The 19,482-nt window shown below is 36.6% G+C and overlaps 1 protein-coding gene across 1 annotated transcript in view; it reads right to left on the minus strand.

Annotated features, from left to right (window-relative positions):
• THSD7A (thrombospondin type 1 domain containing 7A) overlaps positions 1-19,482 on the minus strand; it is a 467,710-nt gene that overhangs the window by 94,075 nt on the left and 354,153 nt on the right. Inside the window, exon 7 of the mRNA XM_059171243.1 lies at positions 7,763-7,957. Coding sequence (XP_059027226.1) covers positions 7,763-7,957 — 195 coding nt within the window. The remainder of the gene's footprint in view (positions 1-7,762; positions 7,958-19,482) is intronic.

Genomic DNA, 19,482 nt, shown 5'->3' on the forward strand with positions numbered 1-19,482 from the left:
CTCTTTCCCTCTGCCCCTCCCCTTACTCTCTTTCTCAAATAAATACATACAATCAAAAATGAAGAGAAGAAGAAGAAGAAGAGGAAGAAGAGGAGGAAGAGGAGGAAGAGGAGGAGGAGGAAGAAGAAGAAGAAGAAGAAGAAGAAGAAAATAATAATACCTGGTTGTTAAACAAGAAAAGGTGATTCGACAGCTAGTGATCCTCAGACAGAAGTGGGCCCCCAACTTTGAGATATGAGTAAAAGTCATAGACAAACTACCCCCCGAGATGGTCTTCATTTACCGTTTCACTTACTATTAATACACCCTCTAACCCAGCAAATACATCGGTAGGCAGTGTCTGTGAGAATTTAACTGCAATTCAGAATCATTTATACCGTGTTGAGCAGGGGATCAACATCAGAATAACCTGCATTAAGCAGCATTTCATTAAAGTCCCTGCTTCATGGTGGTGAAAACATCTGTCACAGATCACAGACCATCCTCCATCACGCAGATCAGTGACGCTGGCAGCCTCTGAAAAGAAGTTTAGGATTTGAATAGGAAGGGATTCTAAAACACTAATTGGATCGGGGAGAAGTAAATGAGCGCTCTTATAACCCATTCCCTGAGGCTCTAGATTTACCCAATCTTATCTCTAAGACAAACACCTCATTATAGGCGTGAAACGTATACACTTTAATCATTTTAACCCTACCTTTATATTTAATAGTAAAATTGTTGATCTTCTATGAAAAAAGCATTTATTTACCTCATTTTCACTGTGGGCGTATGTATGTTGTTTTAACTGTGATTCTAAACTCTTATAATTGTTTTTGACATTGGAATTGATTCGTTGGCTTTAGAACATGTGATAGGAAAAAAAACTTCTACGGCATCAGCATAAGGAACTGCAAGATGGCAGTTAAGTTTACAGACAGAAAGGCTATTTATTTTCTTGCCCCAATCCACATTAAAGCCACATCAGCAGTTTTGGTCTGATGTCAGGATACTCGTGCAGATAAGCCCCAAAGTGGTATTAATTATAACAACGATATGGCAATTTCAAAAGCATGGCTTGGGTAATCAGTCATTGCAGCATCGTCCTGTTGTTTGGGGAATAATTTTACGGTAGAAAAATTGATAGATATAATATTGAATTTATTTATTATTTATGGGAAGATCTAATTCCAGAGACGTGGGAATATTTCCATAGTACTGGGGAAATTATAAAATGTCATCTATGACAAAATTTATGATAAATGGCATTTAAAAAAAATTCTCGGACCCATAAAAATATATGCTTCATACTAATGTGACTATATAGGTTTCATTCTGTGAAGTGGAAAGACTTTATAATCCTTCGACGAAATTCTACTGTATAACTTAACGTCCACACTTCTATTAAAATACCAACTATTATAATGTGAAACTTTTCTTATAAAAATGAAAAAGTGACTTTTCCTCTTCACCTCAAGCCTATAAATGCTGTCTGTGTGAACATACATTTGAACAGAGCTGTAGTGTTTCTGTTTCCGGCACTGAAGTCCTTATAATTTAAATGAAAAGACTGAAAAGATAAAAGAACCGTGTTCAAAACATTAAGTGGAAACATGTGTACTGAGTTCTATAGTACGCGATGTTTACGGCCAATACTTCAAGAGACAGACACCTACAAGGGTTAGAAATAGTTTTTGCTGTTCTCAGGGATCTTATTTATAAAGCAGTGGGGAAAAGTAGTAGGGATGGGCAAGCATACAGATGGGTATAATTTTAGGCGGAATACAGTAATCACGTTAAAAGAGGTAGCACCATTGAGATTCAAAAGTGTTAAGATTCTGTTCATTTGGGGGCAGCTGAAGAATGCCTCTCAGTAGGAGGTGCTGAGGTGAGTTTTGAAGGAGTGGGATTTTGACAAGTAGCGTTCTGGGAAGGGAGAGAAAGAAGGGAACATTTTCCTTAAGCAGAAGAGCTACTAAAAGCCAAGGCATGGCAGGCAGATGTGATGCGGGAATTAGCAATACAGATGCAGTCCACTGGAGTCCCAAGTTCACACAGAGAAACAACAGGCAATTCGGGTAAAAAAGTGGCTATCAGTGTACTATGAATTACAGTTTTTAAAATGCTTGTAATTTTGCCTGCTTATTGCAGCCCGGATCCCCCTGACAGCAGACCACTCCTGGACAAAAAAACACACTGGCAATGGCATGATTTCGGGGAGCTGAAGGGATGAACGTTAGCCACGGAAAACCTCAGAAGATTTCGCTGTCGCACACCATCTCTATTCCCCTCCTTTGTTATCCCATGCAGAGAGAGGAAGAAGACATTCCACTGTGGGGTCTGCATAAATCTGGTGTGGCGGTTGTGGTCATGCAGGGACAGATTGAAACAGAACTTCGTTTTCAAAGTCAAGAATGGAGGGTGAGGAAGTGACAGTACTTTTACTTGGAAGGCAGAATCCACCAGTCTGTACATGTAATGGATTCTGGATTCTTCAAATCTGTCCAGGAATAAAAGGAATCCTTAGGCCCTTTATCTGTGAAAACCCAAAGTTAAAATACCAATATTACCTCTTCAATGTTTTATATTTTAAAATATGATTTTTGAAGACTGCTAATTATGTGAGAAAAATTGGCAAAATTCTATTTCACTTTGCATCTATTTTCTGTATTTATAAAGCAGGTGCAAAGACATGATAAAATTTGGCTGATGAAGTTATAGTATCAGGTCATTTTGAACTTTCCAAAAAAAAAAAAAAAATCCTCTCATTTCTTGCTCCTGTAAGGATAATTAACTATGTAATGAGAGCTAACAGAAGTTGTCATTATGCTTAGTGGAAAATATTTTGAAAATCAATTTTTCTTTTTAAACATGGTTTCAAAAAATTCAGATGGCTATAAATCTAACATTAATTTTTAATTTCTTATTCAAATTCAACATACTACTATTTATATATTAAAAATATGCCAGGCTGAAGTGTTAAAAGATTGCTTCCTTTCATATCTTCCCAACACAATTTTTGTTCAGGGCCAATAACATCTGCACACTTATCCCAGCACTGTGTGGCTAGGCCTGAGACACTAATGAATCATTCTATAAAACCGAGAGGAAACAAGAGGCAATTGCAAGTCCAAGGAATAGGGTCAAGGTCGCACAGAAAGGTCACTGTTGCAGAAATGCTCCTGGCCATACACCTGAGCCACCAATTTGCGGCCAGCAAACTAAGGACCACTGAAGGCCTGGATGGTTATGTGAGTCTCAGAGGCTATAGAAAACTCTACAAAAATCTGGACATGATCTCTGCATCCTCCTCCTCAAATATTTTTTAAAGTATTTTGGGACCCACCCCATAGTTTACCCAAAACAAGGAAGATTTTTACCTTGAGTTATACAATGCCAAAAAGTGAAATACCAATTTTATTTAAACATACACGCACACTCCCCCTTTTGTTTTTTTAAGTTTAAAAGATGTATTTTTGCTTTCTTCAGCATATTTACTATCTCTAGTTGCTACCATTTGTATTTGCTTTCCAAATGACATTTGGATAAGAATCCTTTTGTGATAATTTGTTTGTTGCTAACAATAGGTTATAAAGTGCTCCTCAAGACTGCATGAAAAGCAATTATATTCAAGCTGCTTTTTAATAAATTTTTTATGTTTAAATTTTGAACCAAGCTTAAAATTATAGGAAAATTCAAAATATATTATCAATAATTTTCCTCCCTGGATCATTTGGACAAAGTTGTTGAAATGATACCTCACTACCCTAAATACTTAAATGTTTCTTTCTTATAGTCAAGGGCATTTTCCTACATAAACACATTCAATATTTGAGATCAGGAAACTAGGAAACAAACATTGACACATTATTACTATCTACTCCTCATACCTATTCAGATTTTCCAACTGTCTCAAAATACCCTTTTTACAGTGGAAAAATCTATAACCAAATTTTGCATTTAAGTATCATGTTTTGGTAATCTCCTTCAATCTGGAATAGTTCCCTCAGTTCTTTCTTAATTTTCATGATTAAGTGCTCCTTGGCTCTTCAGGATATTAAAGATCAGTTATTGTTTTTCGGTGTTTTAATTGGGACATTTCCTCATGATTATATTCTACAATATACATCTTTGACAGGGACGTCACAGACCTGATGCCATTTTATCATTGCATCATACCAGGAACACATGAATTTTCTTTGCTCCACTACCACTAATTTAAATTTTGATCCTTGGGTTAAGGTGGTGTCTGCAGTACTTCTCCATTACAGAGATACTTGAGACTAAATAAAACGCTCTTGGTTAGATGCTCAGTTAATACATTCACTTATTTATATGAAATATGGATCCATGGTTTCCTATTTCATGTAATGGGTTATATTCTGTTATTAATATTATTTTGGCATTTACATTGTGGGCTTTGATAACCCACTCTGAACCCTGCAGACCCCCACCTGATGAGACAGATGCTCAACCACTTGACTCCACCAAATGACTTTTTAGAGAAAATTGTTCAGGAGCAGAGAGTTAGAGCCCAGAAAGAAAGTGAAGAAGGAAAGGGAAAGAAAGAAAAAGTAGTATGGGGAAGAGGACGTATTATTCTGTACCCTATCATTCACATAGTAGGAACAAAGAAATCATTGATAAAAGTCTTAACATTTCAACAACTGGAGAAGCTTGGTTTATCTCCTGAAGTGGGGGCATAGAGAATCATCTTTTATCATACATCTACAGAGACAGACATAGAGATAGATGTAGACACACACACACAGACACACAAACCATAAGAAAACTAAGCATATCAGGGGTAAGACCAGGAGCTAGCACTCCTCTTCTCTAGCACACACTAGGATTACATCTCCCCCACCCTGCGCCATGACTCAAGTTAGGTTCAACTTCAAGCCATGATTGTATGATTTTGCTTGGTCAATGAAATGTCAGTCGAAATGACTTAAGTCCCTTCTGTATGGAAGAACTTAATGCTGATGGTTAGAAATCACCAGACTTTCCAACTAACTTCTTCCATTGGCACTGGGGAGTGGGTCTTCATTTGGAGGTGCAAGCTGAGACTGCCTTGGAAAGCCACCCAATGCCATGGCAATGTTCCCATAACGAAGCAATAGTTTCTCTTTTTTAGAAGTTTTTAAGCTGCTGAGCTGTTAGTTACTACAAAACAACTCAATCTGCTCTTATTAATACAAGAGGTCATATAATATTCAGTATACTGTTCAACAGTGAAGTTATGCCTGAGATAAACAAAAGGTTATCTTTTATTTTGTGAAGCAGCATTGACTTTGTAAATCCAGATTAGTACTTTGCACATGGATTTGTGACTTATTTCACCAGAAAGTTGTACGTCTAAACACTCAATACTTAATTTTAATAATGTTAACTTTCCCCTTAAGGTTATCACAGTAATTTTCTGATTTAGAAAATTCAGAACATGTTTGATACATACAAACATTAATTCTCGGGGAATACTAGAAAGACCTACTTTGGTGCAGAATTATAAAGTGTTATCTAATTAGCAGGGGGCCACATTTTAAAACTTCCTGCAAATGAACTTTTTGAGTAATTTTAAGAAGGGTTCAAAATTACAAGACTTATTTTGTGAGCAAGAAAATGTTTCCATGTCCAGCGAATAATGGGTACTAAATAGTTTTTGAAACACAGATTCCTCTTTAAATATCTCCTATAATTATACCAGTTTTTATAACTGTTATTAACAGAGACAAGCAGCAGCAGATTATCCACTGACAGCTTCCTATATGGTTTCTGTTTAAAATTATGTTTTGAATTCATGCCTTTATGATTTACTATATAAACATCTATAATTTTCCAGCATGGCCTGCTTATGATGCAGCTACTAGACTTAATTAAAAATTATCGAAGTCTCACCCTTTCAAACTAAGTGGGTGATACACATCAAAGATCAATCATAAATTTCTGCCTTTAAAGCATTTCCTGACCTTTCAGTGTGAAGCATCATGTCTAGAGAAATAATGATCTGGTGGGTTCTGCAAGCATGGCAAAAATCTCTGCCATGTGACTCACAGGGCGAAAAGTCACTCATTACTAGTCACACAGCAAGTGTCTGCAGAGTATAATAGATTTATAGGAAGCAGGGTGACCACAGATCTAATTTTAATGAAGTCCAAGACATAATCTGAGCTGATAGAGTTTGAAGTCTGAATATAATCTATGCAAGGTTAGAGTTACTGTTTGACAAGACAAGGAATATAACTTTCTAAAATGTTCTAGTTCTCTATTTGGTTCCCAGATATACTTTTTTGGGGCGGGGGTACCAAATGGTTCAATTTATATTAAGGTAACCAGAAAAATATTTTGGGACACTTTTTAAAAAATTTTTTATTTATTTTTAAAAATTTTATTTATTTATTTGACAGACAGAGATCACAAGTAGGCACAGAGGCAGGCAGAGAGAAAGGAAGGGAAGCAGGCTCTTTGCTGAGCAGAGAGCCCGACTCGGGGCTCAATTCCAGGACCCTGGGATCATGACCCAAGCCGAAGGCAGAGGCTTAACCCACTGAGCCACCCAGGTGCCCCTTAGGACACTTTAAAACAAAATTCTAAATTTTCCTATTGGTTGACTGTGTCAAATAAGCTAAATTTTTCTCTCAGGTCTTAAGACTAAGGTAATTACATTTTTGCATGGCTATTATATTATAGATAGCATGTTTGACGAAATAAAAACACTATCAGGTTTCTACCACCAAAATGTTTCAGAAGTAGAAAAATAAAACTGGCAGCTTAAAAACTCCTCCACAATTTATTTTTTGGGGATATACACAGAGAAACACATGCAAATTACAAACAGAAATCATTACTTACTAGTGCTAACTGTGAATGAGGAGAAGAGTCATTCAGCTTGGTAAGGTTTAAATAATATACACCTATATTCTTGAGACAGAACATGCCTTAATGTGATAGAGCTTGATGACTTCTATGTTTTTCTTAGTCCTGTGGTATTCTCAAGAATGACAAGATTAAGTATGACATTATATCACCCAGTCACACCGAGGCCAAATTAGCATTTGGATGTAAGCTTGAGAGATAATTACCAAGAGCCTTATATTTCTCGACAATAAAGCTTACACAAGTGAGGTATGAATAAATGACAAAGCATGCTTTATTCCCCCAACAGGATGAGGTGATTAAGGAGCAGCATATTTGAAAAATGAACACAATGTATGGATGAGACTTCTGGATCTTAGAGCCTATGTTCAAAAACCCGAGTGGCAGAGAAGCCATGTAATTTTCCTTCAAGTAATAATCATGCTGGTGTTTCTTTAAAAACAAAACACTTCTTTATTGAACATATATGCATGTTTATGAGAAGGCAGAATGTCATCTCAAAGGGAAAAACTGACTACTGCAATAGAGAAAAAAATAATCAAACCTGACATATCTGGAGTTTGGGAAGCCATTTTCATACTTTTGCACAGGTTTAGCATTCAAACTAGAAAGCAGTTATTAGGAGAGAGTTAAGGCAAAGCAACTACTTTTTAAAGTCTTTCTTCTTTTATTAAAGATCTATTTTCAAGATTAATTTTGGGGAAAAGAAGTTGTTCCATATGTCAACAGATGTTAAATTTCCTTGAATTGCTGGGATTCTGGAAGTAGATTTTTGTGTAGCATCACCTTAACCGCGAAAGACAAAAAAAAAAAAAAAAAAAAAAAAAAAAAAAAAAAAAAAAAAAAAAAGGAAGCCAACTTCAGAAAGGAATGTGAACCCACTTCTGAAGCTGGGGACCAGCCTTACCTTCCTCACCGGCATAGGCCAGAATGGACCGTGCCCGTATCTGCTTCCCTTCTGTGGTTTTCCCAGAGCAGGTGTGTGAGCAGGAGGACCACAAAGACCACATGCTGAGCACACAGTCCTTTGGGCATGGGGCGTAACAGGCAACAGGGATGGGGAAGATGGCATCTCTGCACAGCTGTCTGTCAACTTCTTCTCCTGGGGAAGACATCGTCACAAACAATCTATCAGTTTTAAATAAATGTAAAATGAGCAATTGTAACCAGATGGGCACCAAGATAAATTAGGTTATTTGGTTCTTAGTTAAAAACAAAGCTAAAACAATGCCCACGACAGCCAAATGTTAAAAGAACACGAGGAATAAATATATACCCTTAACTGAAGCTTCTTTTATTATTAGAAGCTTAGGTGTATAGATCAAGCACAGTGCTAAAAGTATTTTTTACTACAGATAGCTGCCCAGTTAGTGACTTTTCTATTTATAATATTAACCTTGCAATAAAGAACATCAATGAATTATATTCCCCTTTTTATTGCATTATTGGAGATGTACCATTTACATCATCATTTACAAATAATACCTCTACCCACAGCATGTACCATATATTTTCATGAACCAACTCAGGCATCTCTGCAAACTGTCTCCCAGAGAATTTATTTTTGTATGACTGGCAACCTTTTTTTTTTCTTTTTCATAAAAATTACTGTGTTAGTTGGAAATAGCCAAGATATGCAAATAATAGGCTAAAACATAAAACTGTCTACGTGGTCCCATTGGAAGAGGGGGAGAAAAGTGACAAGGTAAGTAAATCGCAAAAGATGGTGTCGCTCCAGCACTTAAAACTCATCAGCAGTTTCCTGTTGCTCTTAAGACAGAGATGAAAGTTCTTAAATGTTTACAAGACCTATAATGACCTGGCTCCGGATTCTCTTCCCAGCTTCATCTGACCCCACTCCCTCACCTTGCGAGCTCCAGAGATTGGCATGCCTTTAGTATTTGTTGAATGAATACAATGAGATGTACAAAAGGCCAATGAGGAAGAAAATGTCTTTGTGATTAATGAATGCCAAAGACAGCTAAAAGGATTACAAATGACCAAAATAGAATATGAAATGAACTCTACGGCATCGCTGGTTAATTTAGGGTATCAATGACATCAATGGAACAGAGCAAAAACAATCCAAAAACAAGCAAAAGCTGATCTATTATTTTGCCAGAAAATATGACCATAATTCTGGATAAATAAATCACAAACGTGTGCCTTGGGCCATTACACCTTCAGTTGAGAAAGAGTGGCTAATTATGCTACTTTTCACTGCTATTAGAAAAGCAACGCAGAGCTGTTTCTCACTGATGGAAGGCTAGGAGCATCGTGTTAATGTATGGTCCTTTATTCATACATTTGAAAAACAAGATAGAAAATCAGAAGTCAATTGGAAATGCTCTAACAGGTTAATAGTTACTAGTTTGCAGGGCCTTGTATCATTAGACACAATCAGAAGTCAAGTGGAACATTAATAAGCCACCAGTCTGCAAGGCTTTAAATGATTAGATTTGCTTACTAGTAAGTCAGACTCACTGAAATGATGATGGACTCATCATTGTACCATTCAGTCTTTAGTTACTGTGATCTGTGGGATCTCTTTTAATTCTGCTTTTATTGGCTTTAGGCTTTGGCTTACATCCCAGGAAAACAATATGGAGATAGATTGTAGATTTATAGGTACTGAAGGTAGAATATGAAAATCATTACAGTAAAAGGTATTTAATATTTTACAATTTACGTAATAATGACTCTTCTTCCTACTAAACTTTTTTCTGAGGGCAAGAGGGGACTCGCATATGTCTTAGTTCTTTGCTGCTACTTTTAATGTTCTATCTACTCTCTTTCACTTTCATTTCTAATATCCTGTGAAAAGGAAGGCAAGTTTGGTGCTCCAGCCTATAATCAACCAGGAATTACAGTTTTATTTCTTCTCATAGTTACTTAATCATTTCTACTCAGAAAAATTTAACTCATTCTGCAGCAACTGAAAGTATGCTATGTGGGTGCTATTATAAAATTAATTTTCAAAGCAAAAGTGGTAGATTTCTCTTTCTCGTAAACTGAAGGGATGTACAATTTCAACCTTTCTTGCTTTATGACTTCTTCTTCTTCTTCTTCTTCTTCTTCTTCTTCTTCTTCTTCTTTTTTTCAGCCTGTGTCCCGTATCTTACGTGAGCTCTTTTCACTCATCTTGTTCCGCTTAGCCAGGTGCATTTTCCGGTAGGTACGTTTGTTCTAGAACACATCTTAATCCTCTGTGGAGCTATTAAAACCCACCTTGGATTCAACCTCTAAATTCCCTTAGATGTCAGCCCTTACTGCACTCCTCCCAACGTGGCCAGGTAAGTCCCTGGCTCTGATGGCTCTGGACTGCTCAGCGTTGTTCTGCATCCACATAATGGCATTATGTTCTAGCCATAATGATTTTTTCCCCCTTTTCTCCTACAGAATAATCTTATCACTGCCTCAGGGACTTGGCATTCTCCCTTCCCTTTGTATGACAATTTTAGATCTCATGGCAGACTACTTTTCTATATTCAGGTTTCGGTTCAATTGTCCCCTTCCTGGAGGAGGCTTTATTGACCATACATAATCTCAAAATAACTACATTTTATTTTCATTACAGCTTTACTCACCACTGGAACCTAATGAATTGTTTATAAGTTTATCTTCTAACCCTACTACTAGATTAAAAACCCAATGAGGGCATGATCTTTCTCTCTCTTGTTATTTTATACTTAGAACCTAAAACACTGCCTGGCATATAAAAGACACTAAATAATCTTTCATTAAATGAACAAAGGAATCAATTAATTTTAACCTTTTGTATCAGGAAACAGAATGCTGGATTAGACATATATGGATTTGAGTACAGTATTTCATAAGTTGCCATGCACTCAAGTGCTCTAGGACTTGTTACTGTGTATCCAGTGGGCAGGCAGCATATGCACCAGCTGGAGTTTGCTAGAAATGCAGTCTCTCAGATTCCATCCACTAAATCATTATTTGCCTTTTATAAAGGTCCCCAGGTGATCTCCACGCACATAAAATCTGAGAATCATTCCTCTAGAATTTTTCTGCCTTTCTTTTCTTGTGTTTTGAATTGGACCAGACTGCTTCTTGAATGAGTAGCTACAGATTCATCTGGACTCCATACAGATATCAATCGTTTCTCTGTGGGACTTCCCTTTAGACTTCTCTTTATTTTTTTTTTTTTTTTAAAAGATTTTATTTATTTATTTGACAGAGAGAGATCACAAGCAGGCAGAGAGGCAGGCAGAGAGAGAGGAGGAAGCAGGCTCCCTGCTGAGCAGAGAGCCCGATGCGGGGCTCGATCCCAGGACCCCGGGATCACGACCTGAGCCGAAGGCAGCGGCTTAACCCACTGAGCCACCCAGGCGCCCCTAGACTTCTCTTTATACAGGGTATACCTAGATGAAAACAATCGATGAGCAGTTACTGATTGCACATCTTTTGTCAAGCACTGTGCTATGAATATTGTATACCTCACCTCAGGTAATTGTCACTGCAGCAATTTTTTGAGGTATGACTGAAAGATAACATTAGTTTCAGGTGTACAACATAATGCTTTGATATTTGCATACATTGTGAAATAATCATAATACATCCAACTAACATTTGTTCCCATACAGAGTTACAATTTTTTTCGACTGATAAAGACTTAAAACTTACTCTCCTAGCAACTTTCAAATATACATTATAGAATAGTCAACTATAGCCACCATGCCTTACCTTACATCCCCATGACTCGTTTATTTTATAACTGGAAGTTTGTACCTTCTACTTTTTGACATAGGTACTAACATCTGATTTTTACTTTAAAGAAAACTGAAGCTCAACAAGTTGAAGTTTACTGTCTCAAAAAGCAGAAATTTAAGTAAAGAAGCTAAGATTTGAACTGAGTTTTAACCAATTCCCAATCTATTTTTAATTGGCATGGTGATAGGGAGAATGCGGGATGCCAAGAGAGTTAATAATGGATGAAACTTCGCCTACGAAAAGTCCAGAAACTGAAAAGCCCAGAAGTCCCTCTAAGATGTTCCTTGGGACACAGTGAAGCATAGTGGTGGCATATACTGTCTCAGATACAAAGACTAGGCATTTGACGTGTCCAAGGTTACATGTTTTTGCTTACAGCCATTGGAAAAATGGCAACGGTTCATGAAAACATGAAATCGTTAAGATCTTTGACTTTGCTTTTAACGGGTGCTTTAATCAACTCAATGCATTGACCACTACCTGGAATCCTTAGGAAGTGTGCGCTTTTTTTTTTTTAATTTTTTATTTTTTATAAACATATATTTTTATCCCCAGGGGTACAGGTCTGTGAATCACCAGGTTTACACACTTCACAGCACTCACCAAAGCACATACCCTCCCCAATGTCCATAATCCCACCCCCTTCTCCCAACCCTCCTCCCCCCCGGCAACCCTCAGTTTGTTTTGTGAGATTAAGATTCACTTATGGTTTGTCTCCCTCCCAATCCCATCTTGTTTCATTTATTCTTCTCCTACCCACTTAAGCCCCCAGTGTGCGCTTTTAAGCTAAATGTTCAGGAGCACCCCAGGCACGAGTCATCAGGGAAACAGGAGAGAAAGAAAGGCTGGGTTTACGGCTATCACAGGTTAATTCCATAATTTGTGATTTTCAACCACATTCTAGAAGTGCAACTCCTATCTTATTTTTAATATAAAAAGTGACCCTGGAAATAAAGTCTTTACCTATATGTGCTTCAGAAAATAATTTCATCCCTCTTCTTCACATTGAAAGTTGTTTTTGATTGATAAACATTATTTTAATTAGATAAGAACTGTTTTGCATGACATTATTTCAGAAAATGTATGATAGTAAGTTAAACATGTACAAATCCAAATATCAGGTTAATTTATAGTCTTTCCATATAGAGGAATGAAAATTTAGCTGCTGAACATTTGGAAATTCCATTTTTCCATATCTATTACCTGACTGTTAGGATATTTTCAACTACCATATGTCCCCAATATAGAACCTTTTAAGACTTTGATTATCTGAATTTGCATCCAAATAAACCTGGGCTGATAAATCTAATTATCATTATAGTGAATGATGTGGTTCTACAACTCATTTAGCAACAGCTAATGCAACTTGTTTTTTTCTTTCTTTCTTTCTTTTTTTTTCTTTAGTCTTTCTGAGGACAATTTCTTAGTTAGATCCTGGACATGAGATCATAAACATTCAGAATCTACACACTTGTCATTGTATATTAAATATACCATTTTTTTGGCATACATGTTCCAACATAAAATTTTCAAAGGACTGCTTTATGACTTTTATTTTTCCCCCATAAAGCTCTAGGCATCTTAAGCAAACCTACAAAAATGTACATTTTACATGAAATATGTAACACAGAAAGAAATGAATGAACCATTGTCTACATATTACAACTTCTATCTTACTGTGAAGCCTTAACTAAAGCATATCTAGATTAAACCTGTTTGTGACATTCCATATAAAAGGTTGAGAAATAAAATGAAAATGTTTGATTTATTTTTATAAACTCAAAACAAGATTTGAATCAGTTTAAGTTGGTATGTTCTGATCTCTGTCTTCACATATACAATTTTAAAAATACGTTTTTAATAATTCATCATTTAATCAGTTTAAACATGTATTTTGACATCTTTAAAGCAACCCTCCAATTTCCCTATTTGGTCTATTTCATGAACTTCACCAAACTCTTTCATGCACTCTTCCAAAATATCTCCTTTCATTGTACTGTGTTTCCTATTATCAGGATAAGAGAATTGAACATCTGTTTGAAGTAATTACACTAAAAATTCATGTCAATTTCCATAAAAATAAAACAAAATGAGAAGTGTGATCAGAGGATAGATTTATTTTTCTTGGTAAAAGTATATGCTGAAAGTTTATTGCATTCATCGTACTGGAGCTTAAATGTAATATAAAAGATAAATCTTGGTTTATGAAGGTTTTTATAGTTTCAAGGTTTTTATAGCTTAGGAGATGAGCAAAGAACACAACATTAATACAGTAAAAATATAATTAATTGTATTTTAATGTCAGGGATATACATGCTTAGCACTATTCCCTAAATGTTCCTTGCATTATTCTAATTTCTTTTTAGTCATAGAAATGTGCAGATTGCTATGGGTGATTTTTAACAGTCACAGTAGTAGTATGTGCAATGTACCTCCAGAAGGCAATTGAAGCACATCCGTGTAATGGAATTGAGAGGGAGGTAAAGAGAAAGGAGAAATTAAAGCAAAGAGAAACCAGATACAGAGCCAAGATTTTTAAGAATCACACTATTTAGAAAGCCCCTAGTACTGCATTTTTGGAACAGATCTCCCTCCCCAGACCTAAACAAACTCTGTAGCAATCCTGAGAATTATTGTTGATGTCTTTTGTATTCTTCAGAAATTGCCTTAAAATTTCACACTGACTCTGATAGTGGAAGCCACTTATATATTTATTTATTGACTGATAGCCAATATAAATTCAAAAAAGAATTGAGATGGGAGAAGAATGAAGTCTCATATTCACCTGGATCTTTCCAGAGAGCATTTTCATATAACCATCCTATCTGAACTTTATAAAACTGTAAGATAGTCTGGAATCACTCTCAGCTTATTGAGGTAAAAGACCCACGGATTGAGTCTTATAACTCTTTCTTCCCTCCTCTTTTCGAAGAGAAGCTTCGTATCTCTTCTTCATAAATGGCAAGTTTCCCAATAATTTTTTAATCCCTGCACTCCCTCAGCTATGACATCCAGGTAGTGAATCTGATTTATTCAATGTACCACCTCCTGCCTCCATGTTTTCTTCCAGGCTTTTGTGCACGTTTCTCCTATCCCCTGCTATCTCCCATTTCTCCTGCAGCCCTCATCCACCCTGATCCCCAAAAGTGTGTTTCTAAAGTACAAATGGAAGCATCGCAGTGTCCTTAATACCTACTAGTTGAGGGCTGGAGCCTTTATCAGGATACAACAATAAGGAAATCCTCATTGTCTGTCATTGCCCATGATTTCCCTACATTCTCTCCACAGAAAACCATTTGTTTTTCTATGAACTGAAATGCTGCTTTCTTACCCCTCTGCTATTTGGTGTACACTGTTCTCCATGTCTGGTTGCCCTACCTGCTTCCTAAGTACTATTTAGGACTGTGTTTTCTTCCTCTGTGAACCTTCTCTGACTTTCGGATCCCCCAAATGGAGCTGTGCTATACGTTCTCTGTTCCCAAACACTGCAGTCACATCACTGTAAAGACTTCTGATAATTGTCTGTTGACCCACTCACCTTTACCTCCATTAGCCTATGAGAACCTTCTGGCCAGAGATTTTTGTCTCATTCAATATCTTCGTAGCTAAAGTCTTTGGTTCAGTTACTGTCAGAACTTAAGAATTTTGCAGTAAATTTTAGATGGATGATGGGAAAAAATTGGATTAGAAATCCCAGGACATGCCTTGCTTTTCTGAAAAAGGCTACCTCTATTTATATATTTCCAACTGTTCATTTACTAAAACCTGATCAAGATAGCCTTGACATTACCCTTAGTTTGACCAAACTTGACAGGTTTCTTCCTGTCTTTAGGCTCCTGGCCTCCCTTTTCTTAAAGCATTTATTTGAAAAACTTAAAACTGTAAATTATTTTTCTGTTCCTTTGAAACTTATGTAAATTTCTCCTAGTCACTTCTTAGTCTTCGAACCTAGGAAATATCTTTCTCAAGTAGTTGGGAACCATTTCTTTGACATGGAAACATCAAAGGAGATAGTGCCCTGACACCTCAGTCTACGTAGGTTGGTAGGTCTCCAATTTCTTCAACTGATAATGGTTAGCAAACACACATGACTTAACTACTGAGAAAAATATTTGCAAACTCAGGAGTAACTCAATGTATTCTACACATCACATTGATCAATCTCACCCCTAACGTCCTCCACTGCTTTCTCACTAATTCAACCAATACTTAGAACTATTCCTGCCTTTTGTTTCCATGGAGTTAATTTCAGTGTCTATTGTAATAGTCTAGAATAAAGTCTTCCTTACTTGTGGAACTCAGTTTGGTGCCATTCTTGAAACAAACTCCTATCTAATTAATCACCTTTAGCTTAACCTTCTCTTTCTTTCCTTAAAAAAAATCTATACATTTACCTATTGACTTTTAAATATCTTTGGGTAATCTAGAATCTTCATACTATAATTACTTTCAGGATTTCCCTGCTTTTTCATCAACTTCTTCAAAATCTTTCCATTCCCAGTAAGTCTATCTCTTATGGTCTCACTATATTATCTTCCTTCTCACCTTTGTTGTGTTACCTCAAGTCTCTATGTTTTCATTCCTTTGTGGAGCAACAAAATGAATTGGGCGAACCTGAGGTAAAAAAATGTGCTTTCCTCTTCCCAGCAGAATCCACCTTCCAACACCAGGTACTGATGTGGTCACTAACACAAACTTTAACTTTATTTTTAAGATGAATCCCATTTTAACAAGGTATAATAAATAAAATGATTTATTATAAATAAATAATGAAGATTAAGGGCTGAATCCAACCATAACTCTGCATTTCTGTGCTTCATTGAATTTAAGGTACTCCTGGTTGAAACTGCACATGTAGGCAGACAACTCTCTAATCACTACATCCATGACTTCCTTTCCTAATAAATTGGGTTGAGGATTTCACTTGGGGTTGGGCAGAAAAAAAGGGCATGTTTATACCCTGCAAAGTCTGACATCAGGCCCATGACTGGCATCCCTATTTAATGTCAATTATCATAGCACCTTTTTTTTTTTTTTTTTTAAGAGAGGTAGGGGCGGAGAGGGGGAGAGGGAGAATGAGAATGCCAAGCGGGCTCCTTGCTGCATATAGAGACTGATGTGGGGCTCAGTGTTATAACCCTGAGATCATAACCTGAACAAAAATCAAGAGTCTGATGCTTAACCAACTGAGCCACCCAGGCACCCCTATCATGGCACATTTTTATGCAAGTTCTCTATGTGTGTAATATGTTACACATATAATATGTGCATGTATATATGCATATATTTATGCATATAATAATAAGTTATGCATATGTGATTTGGAATAAAGATGTGAGATGTAATAACTTAACTTCATTTAGCTGAAAACAGTACTTCATTTTTATGTCCCTTCCTATTAACTATTTGTTTATCTGAAAGTCCCAGACTACCTGGCTTTGTTTATTTTCAGTGACTAAAAAGTAAAATGACTCATGGTTTTAAAAGCATTATGGGAGGGCGCCTGGGTGGCTCAGTGGGTTAAAGCCTCTGCCTTCAGCTCAGGTCATGATCTCAGGGTCCTGGGATTGAGCCCCGCATCGGGCTCTCTGCTCAGTGGGGAGCCTGCTTCCTCCCCTCTCTCTCTCTGCCTGCCTCTCTGCCTACTTGTGATCTGTCTGTCAAATAAATAAATAAAATCTTTAAAAAAAAAAAAAGCATTCCCACCAACAGTGTAGGAGGGAATCTTGCCATTTGCAACAACATGGATGGAACTAGAGCGTATCATGCTTAGCGAAATAAGTCAAGCAGAGAAAGACAACTATCATATGATCTCCCTGATATGAGGAAGTGGTGATGCAACATGGAGGCTTAAGTGGGTAGAAGAATAAATGAAACAAGATGGGATTGGGAGGGAGACAAACCATAAGTGACTCTTAATCTCACAAAACAAACTGAGGGTTGCCGGGGGGAGGGGGTTGGGGAGAAGGGGGTGGGATTATGGACATTGGGGAGGGTATGTGATTTGGTGAGTGCTGTGAAGTGTGTAAACCTGGTGATTCACAGACCTGGGGATAAAAATATATGTATATAAAAAATATATGTTTATAAAAAATAAAAAATTAAAAAAAAAAAAAAAGCATTATGGGAAATCCAGAAATTCAAATAATAACTTTACCTCTGGCATTATTTGAGATTAAACACAATTTTATTTGTCCTTATTTCCCCCAGATTTTTATTTTTATTTCATATTTTTATTCTTGAACAATTCTTTCTTGTGATTTCATTATTTTTTTGAGTTTGAACTTATCAACTGTTAATTTCATCTACAAATTTACTTTTTTAGTAATGAGAAGTCAAACAGCCTTAGTTCAAATTTTGGCTCTACCACTTATTAACTATGTACCCTGGAGTAAATTATTTAACTTGTTCCAAGACTCAGTTTCCTAAACTACAAAGTGGAAGCTAATAATAGTACTTATTTTATGGTACTATTATGCATATTAAATGATATTTTTTTAAAAATTAAGTGCCTAGCTCAGTGTCTGGTGCATAGTTGAAAAACACCATCTAGTATAACAATACCATGCCTACTTTCATCACCTCCTGTCAGTGGAGGAGCTGACCGTCCCTCCCTCATCATTACAGGAATGGAGGTGCACCAGTGTGTTTCAGTCAACTTGAATTAATGTGCTTAATCATGTTTTCCTAATTCTGCTTATAAGTGTGCTCACAGAAAGGTATTAGTAAAAACCATTCCCCTGGTCTGATAGTATAAGCTTCATCTTTCAGTAGTTGTACACTTTTCTTTTTGTTGAAGTGCTAAGATTGTGAGAAAATACAGAAAACTCAGGAAAAGCCAATTCATGTAATCATAACTGGTAAATGTTATAGTTCATATTTTGAAAATTATTTAGAGTTGTGTTATAAATACTTTTGGGCTTCAATGAAATTTTTAATTAAAAGTTATACTACAGAATATTGAGCTTACAGTGACATAAAGAAGTACTAAGACATGTGGCATCATTTAATCCTTCTTTAGTTCCCTTTCTCTGCATGGATTAAATCATTTGACTCTGAAAAACTCTGAGTTAAACAGCTGCACCCAATTACGTTCAGTCAATGTCTTCTAGACAAGAAGAAAAAAAGCTTGCTTCTGGAAGTGCTATGATGAGGTTACACTGAACTACATTACAGTATTAAATGAAAGTAATTATGCTTCTAAATGAAAGAAATTATATAGTAGGGTCATTTTGAAGAGTTATGAATACAATCAACAAAATAGTCACATTTATTATAATTATCAGTTTAATTAATTTAACTCTCTCTCTCTCTCTCTTTTTTTTTTACAGATTTATTAATTTATTTTGGAGAGCAAGGGAGTGGTAGTAGGGCAGAGGGAAAGGGAGAGGAATCCTCAAGCAGACTCCCCACTGAGCATGGCCAACATGGGGCTCAACCCAAGGACCCTAAGATTATGACCTGAACTAAAACAAGAGTTGGCCATGCAAAAGACTGAGCCAACCAGGAGCTCCAACTAATTTAACTTTAAAAACTTATGTAAATACATAGTTCCATATCAAGTATTTCAATAGAATTCCATTTGTTCTATGATGAAATACAGCTCCTGTTTTGATCTCTCCAGGCTCATCTTCCATCACACTAACGTGTCTTGTGGGTTCTATCCCAGTCAGTTCCTCATGGAACCTTGCAGGACTTTCTCTGAATGAGGGCTCTTGGAAAGATTTCCCTTTAGTTTTACTCCTCTCCCACACCCCCACCCCATCCCCAACCCCAGGTCTTGGTTTCAGACCTTTCTCTGAGAGAGTCTTACATTTCCAATCAGTCCTCAAAGTATCAGCCAACTAGTCTGCCAGCCATACTGCTGTGACTACATTATACCCCCAACTCACCCCC

This window comes from Mustela lutreola, chromosome 4, assembly GCF_030435805.1.
Source record: "Mustela lutreola isolate mMusLut2 chromosome 4, mMusLut2.pri, whole genome shotgun sequence".
NCBI lineage: Eukaryota > Metazoa > Chordata > Mammalia > Carnivora > Mustelidae > Mustela > Mustela lutreola.